Source organism: Triturus cristatus, chromosome 7 (assembly GCF_964204655.1).
Source record: "Triturus cristatus chromosome 7, aTriCri1.1, whole genome shotgun sequence".
Lineage (NCBI taxonomy): Eukaryota > Metazoa > Chordata > Amphibia > Caudata > Salamandridae > Triturus > Triturus cristatus.
In genome coordinates, this window is record NC_140590.1 from 1,284,028,901 (window position 1) to 1,284,048,972 (window position 20,072).

Consider the following 20,072-nt stretch of genomic DNA (forward strand, 5'->3'; position numbering starts at 1 on the left):
TTACTTAGTTAGGTATTTACAGTGAACTTAATGCACCAGCACACTGAAGCAAACCTCCATGAGATCCAGCGTAGTCATGTGTTTCACATTGTTGCTGAAAGTTTTTGTGGAACAAGAATTGATATGATTGGTTTTTTCCATGTTACCTTGCATTTTAAACAAAGAGAAGCTGAGGTCAAACTGTATATCTCTCAGAAGGGAGTTAATGTTCTAGGCTGGTTAGATCAATGGAAATTGGGAATCATATTAAATTCCTGATCCAAAGAACCAGTATCATTACGTGATGATCATCTTATGAACACGGTGTCCGTAGTGGAAGACTCATGCAGTAAGGAACCAGGGGATATTGCAAAATCAGAAAAAGTTATTAAAGGTTTTTCGAATGTCTTTATTGACAAATTGGGCAAACTTAAAAACTTTTCACGCAGAATAATGTTGAAAACCAATCACATTCCTGTAGTACAAAAACTCAGAAGCGTTCCTATTAATATCAGACATGAGCTCAAAGAGATGTTAGATGAATTACTGAGGGAAGACATCATTGAACCAATAGAATCATCAGAATGGGTATCTCCCATAGTTTTAGTACGGAAGCCTGATAAAAAGTTGAGAGTGTGTGTCGATTTAAGAGCATTAAATTCTAACATCATCATTGACTGCCATCCTTTGCCAAACATAAATGAGTTGGTATCACTCTTAGATGGTGAAAAAATCTTTTCCACTCTCGATCTCAGATCAGCATATCACCAAATAGAACTCACTAAAGACTCTAGAAAATACACAGCGTTCATCACTCCACAGGGTTTATTTCAGTACACTCGCATGCCATTCGGACTTGCGTCCGCAGCTTCAGTTTTTCAGAGAGTTATGTTTCATATTTTTAGAGACATTGACTTTTATGTGAAATGTTTTCAAGATGATATTTTAGTTTTCTCTAAAAATACAGCTGAACATGAGAAACATTTACAAGAAGTTTGTAGAAGGCTAGAACAAAACGGATTAACCCTTAAAGCACACAAATACAATTTATTCAGAGAATCAGTTTAATATTTAGGACATACCCTTTCGGGTAATGGTGTTTTTCCGAAAAGATCCAATGTAGACGCTATCGCTAAGGCTCCTTCCCCAGAGAATAGAGATCAACTTCTTTCATTTGCGGGTATGTGTGAATATTACAGCAAATTTGTTGTAAACTTTGCCACAAAGATGGAACCTTCGGTATGGAGTTAAGTCCGAATGGGGTGATTTAGAACAACGTTCTTTTGAAGAAATTAAAAATGACATCATTAATGCTCCCATGCTTAAACCTTTTCGCATCAACAAGGAGTGCATTGTCACAGTTGATGCAAGTTGTTATGGTTTGGGTGCGGTTCTTTCGCAAACAGAGAGAAATGAGGAGTGGAATGTAGCTTTTGCCTCAAGAACACTTAATGAATGTGAACGCAAATATGCAGTCATAGAAAGGGAATTACTAGCTTGTGTTTGGGCAAAAGAACATTTTAGACTATACGTGTGGGGTTCTAAATTCACACTGAGAACAGACCATAAGCCTTTGGTCAATAGATTATCGGTGGGTGGAGGTTGGAACTCTACGGCCAGAATCGCCAGACTAACGTCAAAATTGCAAGAATACGATTTCATTACTGTTTACGTACCTGGTAAGAAAAATGTTACTGCTGATTGTCTATCACATTTACCGTGTAACCAAAGCATAATTAACTCGGTAAGTGAACCTGATTTTGTTGTTACCATTGAAGATGTTCTTCAGGGAAAATTTCAGGATATAACTGAGGTTCATTGGCATGAGTGTGAGCAGAAGGACAGTAAATGGTCAGAATTGAAAGAGTACATTAAAAATGGGTGGCCTAGGAAAGACAGAATAAGTTCAGAGTTATTGCCATTCTATAAAGTGTTGGAAGAATTAGAGTTAGAAAGTGATTTCATTTTCAAGTCAGGCAAATGTATCCCTCCAGAGGGCATGCATGAGGTTATCTTACACATTGCGCATAAAACTCATCCAGGAATATCTTCTATGAAGCGTTTAATAAGAACACATTTTTGGTGGCCAGGTGTTGATAAATTTGTTGATAGGGTGGTTAGAGAATGCCTTGACTGTATATCAAATGAAAGGACGCTTAGAGTTCACACCCCACCACTTAAGACAGTTAGATGGCCATCTGAACCATGGAAGAAAATTGCATTCGACATTTCAGGTCCCTTTCACACTCTCCCAGAATCATCACGGTACGCTTTGGTGATAATCGACTATCACTCTAAGTGGCCTGAGGTAAAGTTTGTTCCAAAAGCCACTACAAGTGCAGTTGTAAATTTTTTCAAAGACATCTTTGCCAGGGAAGGTTGCCCATCCTGTTTAGTCACTGATAGTGGAGTGCAACTAACATCCGTGGAAATGGCTGATTTTCTAAAAGGATGTAATATTACCCACAGGCTCACCTCATTATATGAACCACATGAGAATGGTCAGGTGGAACGCTTTAATCGTGTCCTGAAAGGTTTTATTACTGAAGCTGTAAAATTTGGGGGTAATTGGGTAAGTGCGTTAAGGGAGCGTTTGTGGACCTATAGGATTACGCCTCACACCACAACTGAGGTGAGTCCCTTTAAACTTTTCAAAGGAAGAGATCCTGCATCACAAGTGTTACCGTGGTGGTTGAGAGAGAAATCACACCATTTTGTCTCTGGTAGAGAGAATATAAGTGAAGTTTCCAAACGTGTAGAAAGTAAACAATTCAAAACCAAAATTTGGTATGACAATTGTAAGGGTACTAATAAGTTTAGTGATCCCATTTTAATTAAAAGAGTTTTTGACAATAGTGTTATGACACTAGATGGAAAAATTTGGAATGTGAGAAGGTTGGCTAAATGTCCTATACCTAACACTAAAAGAAAAACTTCATCTGATGTGGATGTTAATCTTAACAATGGTGATTCTGTTGCTCATAGAGTCAAAGATTGTAGGCGTGTTATTTATGCACCCAAAAGATATGCAAATTTCACGTAACACTGCCTTTTCAGTTTTGTATTTTTTTTTTTGTTTGATTATTCTTTCCTTCTCTTTGGTGTTACTTATCTTCTTTACTCATTTTAGGACATTATTCTTTTGTTAAATAAGGGAGATGTGTTGCATGCAGTATCCATTATTGTTAGTATGTCCCTTTAAGTTCTTGATCATTAGTCGCATGCAACATGTAATGTTTTCAATGGTGTTCCAAATTCTAGCATTGGATCTTTGTGGGAGAAATCTTGTTGAAGGATTACTAACTGAAAACATGTGACAGCTTGTAATGTACTGAACGTGCTGCCAAATAAAGGCAATATCACTTTTGCTTTTCCTGGATATCAAATCATTTTAACAATTTTAACATCCCAGAGGATGCCTAATTTAGAATTTCTGTTTGAATCCTAGTCCTTTGGGTCTCAAAGGGTCCCTCTCTTTTTTAAGAAATCTTCAAGGTACAAACAGGGACATGATAGGCCACAATAGGTCTTAGAATCGAAAGAGGAATGCAATCAAGCAACATTACAAGAATGCAAGGGTCTCAGAGAACAACAATGATTGGGGATCCGTGCATAAGCTAATACATCCAAACATTATGTAAGAAGCTAATACCATTAGAGATCACCAATATCATCAACAAAAATAAACAATATTGACTAGTAGGTAGGAGGAACCTCCCCACTGGCATAGAGAGAGTAATGAGGAGGTTACAGGAAACATAGTACACATTAACAGCGTTCAGGTGTGCTGAGGTGGGTGAGAAAGTTTATGGTGTATCGTATATGGAGAGCAACACCTTGCTGTGCACAGCAGTCCAGCAGTTATGTCTCAAGGGGGGAGAGGACGGCACGGGGAGAGATACTTGAGATCAACAGGGAGGGTGGTGCAATTTGTCAAAGAGCTTCTGCACATGTGTCCCAGAGCGTGATGCCCCACGCCCCATGGAGGCAGACGATATAACATTTGCCTTTGCGACTGCCCATTTATGTCATCCCAAGCCATACAGAGACTTCAGGCGGCTGAGCCACTTTCCAAGACATAGCTTTTAGCCGTTTAAATAATGCTGTCGCTTAGTCCGCCATTTAAAAGCAATGCTTAGAGCGTTTAGAATGTTTAGTGATCTCCAAGAAACAATATTCTGGATCCAGAGAAAGCTGTAAATCAAACACTGCAGAAATAAGCTCCATTACCTGGGTCCAGGCTCCGTCCAGAGGTTGGCACTTCCACACCATTTGTAGAAATGTGGCATCTGTATATCTGCCCCTAGGGCAAAGGGAAAGAGTCACTGGAAACATCGCATGGAGGCGATGGGGAGCGAGGTATGTTTGATGGAGATAGTTGAATTGTGTGAATTTAAAGCAGGTGCTACGGGATACCCACTTTTTGTGGCCTGAAGCCATTGTCCAGTGTTTGTCTGAGAAAACTGTGCCCAAGTCCATCTCCCATCTTGTCTTTCCTTTGGGTGTCTGTCACACACCTGGTGCTAGAAGGAGAGAGCCATGTCACTTGTGTCTCTTGACAAAGTTGTTTGATCAGAAACACATAGAGTTCACTTTTTTAGGAATTTTGCCTGGGTTTTTACATTTGGTTTGGTTTCATAGTTGCTTGCGGAAATCCTCAATCTTTCAATGGGTTCAAGAAGGGGAAGAAACAACCATGGAGTTGGGTTAAAGGGGGAAATATTTGATCTAAATTAAGTTGGTAAGTGCACAAATCACAGGTATCTGCAAATAAGCACTTTAGACATATCAAAATGGGTGAATAACATTTTCTTTTTGTTTTATGTCCCATTCCAAGTAATTGAGAGCAACGGTGCACATTGCAAACCTTGCACAATTTACACCCAAAATGTGTGTCCTGAATGTGATCACGCCCCGTGCTAAGCACTGTGATGAGGAAGACCTGGACTGAGATTATTGGAGATTTTTTATTGAAGCTAAGTAATAAGATTATTAGAGACTACTTCCAGAGTTTCGGAAACTTTAGAATGTGTCTCTTGATGATTGTGTGCGCAACTAAAGATATTTCTAACTTGATGTAAGAAAGGATTGTTAAATTGGAATAACTCAAGATTGCAGCACATCAATAGCGAGCCAGTCTGGGGCCAATAGGAGCTATGAGAACCATTCCACCCCAGTGTCACACAAATTGCCAGTGGAACCATATTTATTTAAAACAATTTTGCAGTGCACAACACAATTTGGAGCACCTCTGAGCCATTAAATGCCTAAAATGTAAGCACTATGACTAAACTCAGTGTTGCTCAGCATAATTTTGTTCATACACGGAGCACATAACTACTGATGGGGACATCCAGGCTCGAAGCTTCTGAACCTGCAGATTTCGCTTAGATATTAGGAGTAGCAATCAACCTGCTGCAAATCTAAACTAAGAAACTTTCAAGAAAGTCCATTCCTGCAAACACTGTTGGCCAAAGTTCCTGGTTGCAACTGGATGAGAGGCTTTACATGGCACTGAAACATGGGTTGGGCAGAGGGTTGGGTCTTAAAGCTCATTCCTGAACTTCGGGCCGGACCCTGCCATTTTCTCTTGGTAGTCTTCCTCGAATCGTTCGTTTTGGGCTACAGTAAAGTGGTTCTTCAAATCTCCAGCGATCCCTGTGGAGGTGGCGAGAAATAGAATAATATGGTAATATCAGGAACATCAGATAAGAGACCACATGGTTCATCGCTTGACGCATAAATATAATTCATTATTATATAACTCAAAAGTACTCTTTTTCACTGTTTGAAAAGTGTAAGAAATTTTACATTATTGGAATCAAATTAATACTTTTTAACACAGAATAACAATTTGGCACATATTAAAATTGTTCTTAGTGGCTAAAATTGTCTGAAATACTCTGCCCTTCCTCAATATTTAATTTATGCTCATGTGAAGTGAATAAGCTATTGAAAAGCTTTTATATATGAAAAATGTGCAGATACTATGGGATGATTGTACAGTAGCTAAGCAACATTTCATTTACCAGAGTCTAAAACTGAATCAATAAGGGATGATGATGCAAATACATTTGATTTTGCGGTTCGCACCAAACTATAAAATAAATGACAATGGTTTCTTTTCAATGGAGGAAATGCATTGGACCTATGTAGGATACCTCTGCAATTGTATCGTGTGCAATTGGATGTACACTTTATTACAATGTGCTTTTGTTATCAGAACTCTTTGCCATGGTATAAGTAGGCTAAAGATCAGGCTTTTTCTCTACTTGCTGAGTACTGGAAACTTATTTGACGTTTGGGTGAAAGTTATTATTTGTGTGCCAGGAAATTTTATTTTTCATAGAGTAATGTGGAGATATAGCTTTTTTCCAGCTAACCTACGCATACATATATCCATATACAGTTTAAACTCTGCTCTACATGTAAACAGGACTCCGGTGATTTCGAGCAACTTCTCAATCTGTAGCTGAAACTTCAGAGATTTCAGAAACTGATTGAACATATAGCTATTGTATATGGTAAAATACCTTTCACATTTCAAACCTGCATTCTCTACTACAGTGACCTGTAGCAAAGATTTGTCTTTGTATCAGTTTCTTCTATCTTCAAAAACAACAAAGTGACATTCTTCTTCGTCTTTTAAGGCTATTCAATAGCCGTTCCTATATTTGCTATCTATAGACAAGACATCTTGCCACTGTCAGGAAAAAAACCCTGAAATGGCTTCAAGTTCAAAGTCAATGAATGGTATGGCTGAGTCTGAATGAAGATGAGTGGGAGGCCCCTTCTGACAGGTAGAGATGGCTGAAGTTAATTATACACATTGTATGTATTTTTTACTCAGTATAACATGCTAGAATAAGATAGGTTTAGATTTCACAAGTAATCTATGAAGACATTCTCATGCATGATTGTTCTTTATATTGATAATATACGTTTGAATGCTAAAGGAAATTAAGAAGTGCTACTTAATTAATATCCACATCTAAAAAATTTACATTTGATAAGTTGGTGTTTCAGTTTTATTAAGAAGGAAGGCAGACTGAGTTGGCCTAGCGGAAATAGACTCTCTCACTCGAAGGTTAATTGGATCTCTTAAGCTAGCGCAGTAACCCACTGAGCCTCCTTAGTAACAGGAGAGAAGCATCTTCAGAGCATTAGTCAGGGACTCCTACTTGTCCTCCTAAATTCACTCCAGTGGGCATGGTAATCTGGTTTACTCTCTTCTTTCCCAGACCAGGGGGCATATGTATCAACATCTCCATTTGCGATTCTCAAATAGCGATTTTTAAAGAATCGCTATTTGAGAATTGCAAAACGGGATGTATTAAAAAAATCGCAAAACTTTTGCGATTTCTTAAAATTCCTTAATTGCGATTAGCAAATTGCGAAATCGCAATTAAGGAATACCTTCCCATTCATTTATATGGGCCAGGAGACCCATAGGAATGAATGGGGAGTAATTCTCAAATTGCGATTCGCAATTTGCAAATCGCAATTTGAGAATAATTTCAAAGGTGCAAGGGTGTCATGATGACACCCAGATGCACCCCTGAAATGAGCATGTGTGCGCATATGGCGCACATACATGCCCTAAGGGCATGTATGTGCGCCACGTGGCACTTAAAATTCAAAAAAGTGCATTTTTAACAGAAATCGCAAATTACCACCAACTAGAAGTTGGTGGTAATTTGCGATTTCTTAAGGATAATTCGCAATACTTTGGTGCGTGTTACATATCATTTAAGAAATCGTAATTTGCGATTTCTTAAATGCTTACGCGAACTTAAGGAATCGCTAAACTAGCGATTCCTTAAATTTGCGATGAGAATTTGCCTCATACATCCCGTTTTGCGAATTTTTAATCGCGAACGCTGTTTTTTGCCAATCGCAGCGTTTGCGATTAAAAATTCGGTTGATACATATGCCCCCAGGTCACTCAGTCATATCTCTGAAGTCACAGAAAACCCTTAAAACTCTTCACCTGCAGAAACTGCGTTCAGAGTTCATTCCAAGCCCTAGTGCGAATTATTTTACCTCATGGGAACCACACTGGGAGTCCATTCCAGGGAGCACCAGAAAACCAACGTCTCCTCCACAAGGGAATGAATACTGACCCATTCCTTGAGGAATAGGAATCCAGTTCAGGTTCTACTACTCCTGGAGGCAGCTTCAGGAGCCCACTGCAGAGAGGCCAGAAATGCTGCTATGGTTTTCAGCTTGTCCATGGTACTGCACTAAAATGTGAAGCCGCAAAGGTTTTTCTTCTCCTTACCTTTGCAAAGGTCTACAAAAAACTTTGGAACTTCATGAAGTTACATGTTTATGCTTTCTGCCTATTTCTTTAAAAATATTAACTTTTGCAACAATTATAGGTGTGAAAGATGGGAATTCTGTACACATCTGCGATTACAAAGTAAAAGTCTACAAAAGGTACACTTGTAAACAATATTCTGCATACATTATCCTTCACACTTGGGTTTAATTAGCCCGAAAATGTTCTCAGTGTGTGCATAATCTCGTAATGTGCAGGAAAGCTTTTCATGGGTAAAACGAAACGTAAAACAGGGAGACAGCGCAAATGGTGAAAAGCAGAAACTTTGAAAACATTTCCTGGAATAAAAAATTACACACCGCTAGATCCGAGTCCATTGTGAGGACAAAGACATCCAGGTCCAGAACTGTTCCTACTCCTGTAAGGACAGCAGCAAGAATACATTCCAGGTGGCTCAGAAATCAAATACTGGTTTATCTTTTACAGGGTCCAAAGTTTAAGTTAATTCAAAGTAGAAAATAAATTAATTTCTGATTCTTTTTTAACTCTCCAGACAGACTTTTCCCTGACTCCATATCAGGGAGCACACCGATCTTGGTTGTTTTCTCTTCCAGAGGGTTATAGGCAGAGAATGAAAATATAAAAACAATTGTCTCCCACGAGTAGAACAAGAATCTTCCTCACCAGCTAGAAAAGATATTGCTGTACTACATATTTTTGGCCCTTTTGGAGAGTAGGATCTGCACTTATGTTGCCCCCACTTTTTTCTGATGTATACACTGGTTTCTGGCTATAGTCTGGCTGGGTCCCTGGTAATCAGGGCCCCAGACTCTCTGTTCTCTCTAAACAACTTGGAGTGCATATTAGATGCACTAGTGATTGGATACTGTGGTACCTTATGAGCCCCTAGTATATGGTACGGATGTATGTCGTTACAACGCACACTTTTACAACGCATGCACTTACAACGCATTTTTTACAACGCAACATCCACTACAACGCATTCCATTACATAACATGACACTACAATGCATTTTTAAAAACTACCTTTACAACGCATTCCATTACATCGCATACTACCTTTACAACGCATACCATTACAACGCATAATATTAAATTGCATTTAAGGTAAGTATTGGATAGTATAGGGGTAAAATTACTATTCTAACTCCAGGGGGTGCAACAGTAGGGTAAGTGTTGGATTGCGTTGTAATGGTATGCGTTGTAAAGGTAGTATGCGATGTAATAGAATGCGTTGTAAAGGTAGTTTTTAAACATGCGTTGTAGTGTCATGCGATGTAATGGAATGCGTTGTAGTGGATGTTGCGTTGTAAAAATTTTGTTGTAAGTGTAGTGCGTTGTAATAGTTGCGTTGTAAAGGTTGTTCACCATATGGTACTCTAGGTACCAAGGGCATAGGTACTTCACAGGCCTACCAGGGGCTGAAGCATGTATTATGCCACCCCTGGTGAGCAGACTAAATCTGACACCACAGGCCTGCTACTGCAGCCTGGGTGAGGTAGTGTTAGCACTCCTCACTGAGGTATAGGTTCCTATATCTCACCATACACACACATATAAACCTATCAGTCACCCCTAAGGCAGGCCCTATCAATCCCGAGGGCAGGGTGCTTGGTTTACAATGTGAGGGGGTGCCTCTGCCTGAGCAGGGCCCCTCTGCAGCTGGCAGGGTCTATTCCTTGTGGCTGTTTGTTGATGCGGTTAAACCATATACTCTTAAGTGCATTATAAATGCTAACTTTGGAATGACTGCATCAAAACATGTCGTGATTGGTGTCAAACAACTTGGAATCATACCCCCACATCAGTCCATGATGTGGGAGCATGATCCCACCCTTCTAGAGGGGACAACATGTGCCTACTGTGGAAACACGGTAGAAATCTGAAAGAGCACTGGCATCACAAAATGGATGCCACCAGCACAGACACTGGGCTGCCCTCCTGCTGCTGACTGAAACTCGCAGTGGAGGAGGCCCAACAATAGGCATCCTGTCACAGGGAGGTGTCACCACATTCCAGACAGGATTTAGTGGATTGGGTGGGTGCACTCCTAGAGTGCTTTGAAGTCCTGCACTGGGGGAGCAGTAGGCTCCTCGTGCATATGCCAGCTCAAACCGGTTCAGGGGCTACCTGTCCCTGCTCTGGCACGAAACTGGACAAAGGGAAGTGGGTGTAACCACCCCCTACACTGACCCTCCCAGAGGAGTGGTCATAGAGCTAGTCCCTCCCCTATCTTCAGTATAAGATAGGAAACCTTGCCATTGCAAAGTAGATAAGCCCGGATGATGCTTTACAAGAAGAATCCTGGTCCTTCGATGTTCCACTACCTTTGGAAGATGGAAGAATCTCCCTTGGAGTCAAGGAGTGACTCCCCTGCTTAGCAGGCACCAAAACTTGAATCAATGGTTGCAAACTTTCCCGCTCCTGGCAGAGTACGAAGTCCCTGCAGCCCCAGAAGTGGATTTCCTGACTTCTCGATGGCCATTGTGAGTCCCCAGCAGAGCTGAGGTGAGTGGACCCCACGAGTGACGAGGAACCGCAATACCTGGGAACTGTGCACTATTGTCGAGTGCAACCCCTTCATGACGTTCTACGAACTTGTGCTTTGGACCACTTGTAGCCCAAGCCTCCAGCAGATTTTGCAGTGAAAATCAGAGGCCTACCCCATCCCGAGTGACTGTGGGCTTCTGTGAAGCATTTCCTCAAGAGGGGTCTTTGCGATCCCTTGCCCATTAGCTTGTGGTTCCCCCAAAGACTTTCTTATCGACTAAAAGGACTCCCCTGGTTGCTCCAGGCCTGCCCTCACTCACTCTCGCTGGGTGAGTCTCTCAGACCTTGCTGGTCTGCACCATTGACTAAATTTACTTTCCACCAGACTTGCTGTTGCCAAGGCTTGTTGGCTCCAATCCGGTTGCCGACACCGCAGTCAGCTGCAGACGTTGTGGGACACTCTGAATCCAGCTGCTGGTCATCATCGATTTCTCCTTGACCTTGTGAGCAAAGAGTTAAAACACCCTTGATCACCTGAAATCACCCGACATCCGTGGGCATCCATCTTCCTGGCCCCGGGTCACTGGCAAGTGACTGTGAACACTGTCCCTTCAATTTTCAGGTCATCTGCATCTAGAATCCAGCCTTGGATTCCACCGGATACTTCTTCAGTCTTCGCAAGCAGCAAATCTTCTTTGGTCTCCATAGAAAACAGCGACGCGACCCGACACCAAAAGACACCTATGCACCCGGCTTCCCTGGGTGAGGTAACTCGTGCACTCCGGTGCCCTAGTGTGTGTTGGCCCTCGAATTACTTACCTTGTAAGTGGCTTGCTTGTAGACTTCCTCGAAGTACCCTAAAACTTTCAAACTCAAACCGCGACTTGCTCCATTGTAATCAATAGGGAACCCGCGGCTGTGTTCACACACTGCATGCGTCTCCCGTGGGTCTGTTACTTACCTGCTTTCACTGCAGTAGTGAAGCCCCAGCGATTCTACTGGCCCTAGGCCTTGTCATTCTGCAAGTCAACTTTCCTAAACCTCTTTTTTAGTATAGGGTCTCGTACGCCCCTAGGGCCCCAGCCATATTTGTGCTTAACTTATTGTGAAACGTTGATATTTGAATGTGTTCCTGGCTTCTAATCTCATAAAGAGATTAGTAGAGTGTATCTAGAAATAAATACATATATATTTGATATATATACCTGTGTGGTGTCCTTTCATTTGGTAATTCAAGAGATTATAAGGTAAAACAAGCTGCTTTACATTCCTCTGAGGCTTAGCCTGAAGGCTGCTCTCCACAGCTACCACTAGGATAGCTTTCTTTAAAAGATTGTCTTAAACCTATCTACCATAAGAGTCCAATTGGACTGGTGCAAGGTGGCCACTATAACTAGTGACCAGCATATGCCAGGCCAACTTCTACCAGGCCCCTTCTGTCTAAGTCCTACTGTGCCGGCGTCACCTAAAGGCTGTGCTTAACTAAAAGTAAGTGTATGTCATCGAGACAGGCTTGAACTAATGAGTGTGAACAATACGTCTTGTGATTCGGTTGTGGTGTGCGGAAAAGTGATTTTGGTTCTTATGTGTATTCTATGTCAGCTGGTTGCGAATTTCTTATAATGAGGAGTTAGGCTTGTAAAATTCCACCAAAACCCTGTGCAAAGGAGATTAGTAGGCCTTTAGTTCAGCAGGGATGCAAGCGCCTCTGCCAGAATTTACTAAATAACTTAATTTAGGTGTGGTGTGATTCACTATCTCATTTTCCCAGTATCCCCCAGTCTTTGAACTTCAACCTTTATAGGCGGGATAGTGTGTTTTCCTAGAGAAAGAGAATCTGAAAGAATGCTGGATCTGGTGAAGATCCACCAGCAACCTGTTTGACGGTGATCTGTGTGAGGGGACATGCCGATCTGGTATCACAAGGGTCACTATAGATGAAGTAAAAATAAGAGAAAGAGCAACACTTCAAGACATCCTCACCTTTCCTCATGAATGGCGAGATAGTGTGGTTCATGATGTGCTTGGGTGTCAATGAGTAATTGGCCATTGGGTTTGACTTCATCTCTTGGAAGCTTGTGAGGTGAACGATCTTCTCCAGAGCTTCCTCGCTGATGTTCTTCTCCAAGAATTGCAGAATCCTCCGGATCTCACGCTTTGGGTCCTGTGGGGTTGGGGAAGACAGATGGACATGTTGCTTTCAGGGTAGCAGACAGAAACCAGGGTTTGGGAAAGATCAATCATGAGAGCACATCTCCAGTCTCACCTCTTTCATGTCTTCATAGAAGAGATAGAGGATTCGGCAGTTGTTTTGTTTCTCCCACCATCCTTTCACGTGGTCATACCAGGAGCCAAAGACAACTGCATGGGACCAAAGGCAGGGCATGAATTGGAGACATTGAGAGACAGTTAAACAGAAAAAGGCACCTTCCAAAAATGCTAGCAAAACAGAAAGCAAGAGCCGCATGCCAATGTCAAATTACAGCACATGGCATAACAAAAGCACATTAGTAGAGATAAGTGGAGGAAGAGAAATGTGCACAGAGAACGAAATAAGTGAGGGATGGGAAGGCATAAGAAAATTGATGGGTAAATTATAAGGGAGTATAATGAGGAAAGAGTTAGCAAATAAGTCAAGGGGAGGTCAGTAGTGAGGATGTCAGAAGGACAGTGACTTTCACAAGTAAGAGGAGGCAATGAAGTAAGGAAAACTACATAGCACCCATTGAGGGTACGTTGTAATAGCAGACACCAATCAACAAGGGCACTATAGTTACATAGTAAATTCAGGTGAATTTTTTTAATTTTAATTTTTTTTAAAAATTTTAATTGGTCAGGTAACTTCCTCTTTTGAAATATTATCACATCTTGGCAAGGCGGCCAAATAATCACTAACCTTCTACGCCTGCACGGGTTGTAGTGATCAATTGATGGCTACAAATGTATGTCAGTTGTTTCTAATTCATCTTTCTGTGCTGTTTATTGTCAGTATCCTTTACTTAAAAACACAGAAAATACATTCGTTCTAAATGTAAACTTTGGCCCCCCACTCCTCATCACACATCATGAAGAGGGACCAGACTTTTGTAAATATTACTGCCTGGCCTGTGTTAGATAGGATTGTGTGGGATGCTGTTAAATTCCAAATTCATGGACCCACTGAGGGTATTAATGTTCCAAATGTTCTTCGAGTTTCAATGGGTGATGTAGTGAAACAAAACATCCGCTCTGATGATTGGGATGTTCAGGCCATAGAGGCACTGTTTTCTGATTTGAAATATTATACCGCATTTGATGCTGAAGATTTGTATTGGGACACTGCTAATTATGGGGAACTGTTTTGCTATCAACATTATGGCAATCATTTCCTACATAAAGCCAATACGTTTCGAAATTTTGTAAATTATACGCAATGGGAACATTGTCGGACGCCAATGCAAGGCAGCTCCAATACATTGGTGAACAAATTTGCTTATTTTACTGATTTCAGTGTTTCAAAACCTGCCGCTTTTTATTTTAAAGTGGCAGTAGAAGCTTCCTCGAAGGTTTGGCTGACACACACTAAATTATTGTATTCCAAATCCTTTATGGATGAATTGGCTATCGAGGGGTATGACCTGTGGAAAGCTACTATTGATGTTAAATCTGTTTGGGGTTCCAAGAAATGGCAGGTGCAAGGGACTGAGGCTCTGCATCGTGCTTGCCTTATCCCAAACCACCTATTATTTTTGAATTCTACTATTTTTCAGACCACCTGCTTTGGATTGGCTACTTCTAAAAAGCTGAATTCCCCCTCTATTCCAGATCTGGGTGCTTATCCAAATTGGGATAATCATACAGATCTGTCCCTTGCTGCGTTGCAGTCATACATTGCTAATACATCCTTCAATATTTCCAAATTACATTCGGAAGGATGGTTAACTTGGCAGACAAGCTCAGATTCCTGTCAACATCATTTTCTGGGTCTACAACCTGGGTATACGCAGGTTCGCGTAGACCCCCGCTTTGAATCTTCTCATTCTGTTACTACCTACTCTGTAGGGAAGTTATGCCAATCTTGGCTGCAACATTCCACCTTAGCATCTGTTAAACTTCATTGATCTAAATTAAATGACAAAATAGATTTGAATGATTTTGTTAAGGGTCCTGTAGGTGGCAGGTCCAAAAGGTGGTTGTATGCTGTTTATAACGAAGTTTGGAAATTGTCTCAAATTGAAGCGGCTTCCAGATTAAGAGCCATTGATCAGGCCAATTTGGAAAAAGTTCTGGCTGTTATCGATAATAGCATTAACACCCTTTCTTCCAGAATTTACACATTAGATAATATTGTTTCATCTGTTGTTGATATTGTGCAGGATGATATGTCTGTTTTGTATCATGGTCAAAATCAATTACGTTCTATAATGCAGTTTGTATGGACTTTGCCAACGTTAAAGGCTGGGAAAATCCCCTGGGACTACATGAATACTTCATCTTTATTCCTTCCCTTTAATCTAATTGCGAAACAACAATTCATGTCCATGAAAGATGGAACATACTCATTACTGCATATTGAAAAGTTAGAACCTTTGCCTTACTCTGTGGCCGAATTGAGCTCTGCTGTGTGGCTTATACACGGGTAAATCACATTACCATTTCCTTTGTTTAAATTCAGTTTGTGCATGAAACATTATGCCCTAGGCAGATATGAACCGTTGGGTACTGCTTTCCTGCATGAGGTTTGGTCACTCCCATTTACATACAGGTGCATGAGAGAAGGTAAAGAAGTTTATTTGAAGGGTGAGGAATGCACTTCCACACCTGATCACTCTGTAGTCTGTAGGCACATCCAATTGCATGGCGCGTGCAATGTGCTAGCACCTAATTTGGCATGCGTCCTGAAAGGTATTCCGGTGCCAGCTATTACACCCTCTTTCACGTTGCTAGCTAACGGTAGTTACTTGCTTTTAAATAACTTGGCTTGCTGCGGGATGCTAGTGGGAATTCCCTACATTGTGACTGTATCACAGAGAGTAGTCTGCTGTAAAAATGTCCTTTTCCCACCCCCGCATGGGCGGCTGGATGTATCCATCTGGCCTTCCATTCCAACCTTGAAAGCAGAGTTCAACAAGATGAGCAGAATAAGGGCTCTATTGTCTCAAAAAGAAGTCGCTCTGACTTCTTCCCGTGAAACATTTTTCCTTCACGTAGCAAACACCCGCACAGAGGTGCATGCGCTCTTAAATACTATAAACTAAACTATATTTAATGCCTCGTCAACAACTGGCTTGGCGCATTTTTTCAAAATTGTGGGCTCCGGCCTCGTGACCTCCTTCCAAACTATTTTTGCTGTGATTCCGGCATTTTTTCATTCGATTTTTTCCAGCGTCTTTGGCGGGCTCCCGTTGATTCTCGCCCTCACTGCTGGTGTGCTGTTGTTGGTTTGCTTACTGCGCAATGGCTGCACAATTTGTGTCACACAACAGCCTGTCGCGGCTGCTCCATCTTCGTAACCGGATGCTTGAATATTATGGAACATTACCACTGGAAACCCTGAACATAGCCTATGGATTGTCCTTCCGGTTTTCCTACTTTACTTGCGTACAACCTGTTTTTCATTGCCTAGATTGTCCTTTCGAATGGGCTCTGGATTTGTGCTTGTCGAACTCGGTGTCTCCTGCCCCGAATTATGACCGACTGATGAGTCCCTTAGTGGCTCATGAGTTGGACTGTTCTGGTGTCAGGATTATGGCCTGTGGAGCGGCACATGGAGTCCTAGGGAATTGGGACATCGGTACGGCAGCGTACAACTTCTTGGCAGGAAGTTAACTTGAAGAACACGCCAGTTGTCCTCTGATTGTGCTAGAGGCCCCAGTTGTCGAGGAACATGCATGTTCGTTTACCTTGTTAGACTGGATGGCAGAAACTTTTACAGACCGTAACAATGACTTCCTCTTGGAAGCTGTCGCTACTTACTGTGCTTACACGCTGATGGATTAACTTGGATGTTGTCCAACTTTCTGTGTGCGACCCACACACACATTTTTATTTTTTGGATTCGACATTTGGGCTCGCTGAGCCTTTGCAAGATGTTACGATTTTCCGTTTCCTTTTTTTCCCTTCATTCTTTTTGGTTTTGTTTTTTTTTCTTCTTCGAACTATCACTTCCCTTTATTTGGATTTCCAATACATGCACTTGGTTCCGCTCTGTCGCACTTGAACTCTGCGTTCTTTTAATTGTATCCCTAATAGGTCATGGTCCGATCAAGGGAGGGTGTAGTGGAGGCCGCGTTTTAGATAGGTACATTGCTATGTTAGCATAAGCGCCTTAGATGTTAGAAACGCCATCTTGCCACTTTTGCTGCTTTTGCACACAACACTGCAGGTACATGTTATTTTTTGAAAACTGCTTGAATGCCTTTTCTTCACATGAGAACTGTCTGTTGTTCACATCCCTAGACGTGCACTGCGACCTTGGTCTGAACATTGTGTGCAGAAACAGTCTGAGCCACCAAACAATGTATGTTTTTGAGCTCAGGTTGATCGGCTCACGCTCTAGCCATAACACGCACACAGCTGCAAATATCTGAAAGTCGAGAGCCTTTAATATTGCAGTTTGCATGCATTAGACATTCATTCTGGAGAAGAACTTTTCCAGGCGCAGAGCAAAGCTGATCCTGTGATGTGATTCACCTAAGCTGATCGTTACGGTATGGGGTTCCACATTCAAACCTAGAGACCTTCTATTAGTATAATAATACTAGCTCACTAGTGAAGGGAGGGTGGTTGTATTCCACTGTAATTTGTATTATGATTTCTCCCTTCATCTTCTATGGTATTGTAACAATGCTGATGGTTTTAATTTTAATCATTTGTCTGCTTATGTTAGCCAAAGTACTGCATCTTAGGACACGTAGTTTATAAAATAAACATTTTAAACTTTACTGTGTCTCTGATTACTCTTGTTGTGGACTGATATGAGAATAATAACAAACAGGTATTTCTGATTCCCACCATTCCTGAGAGTACTCTAAGTTGCTTGTTCTGGGTTGTCTATACATTGGGAGCTCCGAGAGGATACAGAGGACGAATGGGACACTGATGCTAGTCGGATTGGGGTTCTGGGTACTGAGGTGAGTTTTTGGTATACCGCAATTCACTGAGGTCCTGGTTTCCTGCGCATAGTTCTGTGCATGAGCAGAATCACTGCAACATATCCTTCTAGTAGATCACACTGCAAGCCCATGGTCGCCTTTCTGCAGCTGGAACCTTTTAAATTACTCTTTTCTTCAGTAAGAGTGAGCCATATCATTTTTTTTATTAAATCTCTTTTTGGCATCTTCAAGGTACAGAAATTAAAATTAGGCGTCCTCTGGCAGTACTAAATAGTAGTTACAACTTACACAGTATTCCTTCACAGACAGCACAACCATTCGTCCAATCACTAGACTGTACACAAACACCCCAATGTTTCAAAATTCATCAGCATTTGGGGTGAATTGAGAGCAGTGAGTTTATGGTGGACAGGCGTAGACGCGTTTCGAAGGTTTAGTAATAGTTGGACCTGCTGATGAATTTTGAAACATTGGGGTGTACAGTCTTTGGTAGTGGTTGTGGTACCTAATAACAGAAATGTAATGTCTTTATCATCTCTCGTGTTGTGTTTCTAAAGAAAATTTTGTGAAATTGTTATTTTTAGTGCTTGATACTTGTTTCTCAGATGAAATGTTTTTAATTTTGTATTTCAATTTTAATAAAGTCAGCTTATCAGTGCATCAATTGTAAGTTTCTGTGCCAACACGTAGACCATTGGTATTTACAGTGATACCCTTGAGTGAATGCGTAATAGTGATTGGACAAATGGTTGTGTTGTCTGTGAAGGAATACTGTGTAAGTTGTAACTACAATTTAGTATTTCCAGAGGACGCCTAATTTAGAATTTCTGTTTGAATCCTAGTCCTTTGGGTCTCAAAGGGTCCCTCTCTTTTTTAAGAAATCTTCAAGGTACAAACAAAGACATGATAGGCCACAATAGGTCTTGGAAATGAAGGAGGAATGCAATCAAGCAACATTACAAGAAAGCAAGGGTCTCAGAGAACTACAATGATTGGGGATTCATGCTTAAGCTGATACATCCAAGCATTATGTAAGAAGCTAATACCATTAGAGATCACCAATATCATCAACAAAAATAAACAATATTGGCTAGTATGTAGGAGGAACCTCCCCATTGGCATAGAGAGAGTAATGAGGAGGTTACAGGAAACATAGTACACATTAACAGCGTTCAGGTGTGCTGAGGTGGGTGAGAAAGTTTATTGTGTATTGTATATGGGGAGCAACACCTTGCTGTGCACAGCAGTCCAGCAGTTATGCCTCAGGGGGGGGGAGAGGACGGCTAGGGGAGAGATACTTGAGATCAACAGGGAGGGTGGTGAAGAAGAAGAAGAAGTGCAATTTGTCAAAGAACTTCTGCACATGTGTCCCAGAGCGTGATGCCCCGCGCCCCATGAGGCAGACGATATAACACTTGCCTTTGCGACTGCCCATTTATGTCATCCCAAACCATACAGAGACTTCTGGCGGCTGAGCCACTTTCCAAGACATAGCTTTTAGCCATTTAAATAATGCTGACGCTAATTCTGCCATTTAAAAGCAATGCTTAGAGCGTTTCACATGTTTAGTGATCTCCAAGAAACACAATTCTGGATCCAGAGAAAGCTGTAAATCAAACACTGCAGAAATAAGCTCCATTACCTGGGTCCAGGCTCCGAACAGAGGTTGTAGAAATGTGGCATCTGTATATCTGCCCCTAGGGCAAATGGAAAGAGTTACTGGAAACATCGCATGGAGGCGATGGGGAGAGAGGTGTGTTTGATGGAGGTAGTTGAATTGTGTGAATTTAAGGCGGGTGCTACGGGATACCCACTTGTTTTTGCCTGAAGCCATTGTCCAGTGTTTGTCTGAGAAAACTGTGCCCAAGTCCGTCTCCCATCTTGTCTTGCCTTTGGGTGTCTGGCACACACCTGGTGCTAGAAGGAGAGAGCGATGTCATTTGTGTCTCTTGGGGTATTTTCCCTGGGTGTTTACATTTGGTTTGGTTTCATAGTTGGTTGCGGAATCTCAATCTTTTACTGGGTTCAAGAAGGGGAAGAAACAACCATGGAGGTGGGTTAAAGGGGGAAATATTTGATCTAAATTAGGTTTTGAAATCCTGCCTCCTTGACATGGCTAAATATCATTAAGGTACCGAATGGTAAGTGCACAAATCACAGGTATCTGCAAATGAGCTCTTTAGACATATCAAAATGGGTGAATAACA

At 41.5% G+C, this 20,072-nt stretch overlaps 1 protein-coding gene across 1 annotated transcript; it reads right to left on the reverse strand.

Annotated features, from left to right (window-relative positions):
• Positions 1-364: 364 nt before the first annotated feature.
• Positions 365-20,062, reverse strand: LOC146811887 (sulfotransferase 1C1-like). Its single transcript, XM_085618857.1, has 5 exons — positions 19,680-20,062; positions 19,508-19,562; positions 13,038-13,132; positions 12,755-12,935; positions 365-5,637 (listed from the first exon to the last, which is right to left on the reverse strand). The coding sequence occupies exons 1-5, from the start codon at positions 19,803-19,805 to the stop codon at positions 5,525-5,527; spliced, it is 570 nt and encodes a 189-aa protein (XP_085474983.1). The 5' UTR covers positions 19,806-20,062; the 3' UTR covers positions 365-5,524.
• Positions 20,063-20,072: the final 10 nt, after the last annotated feature.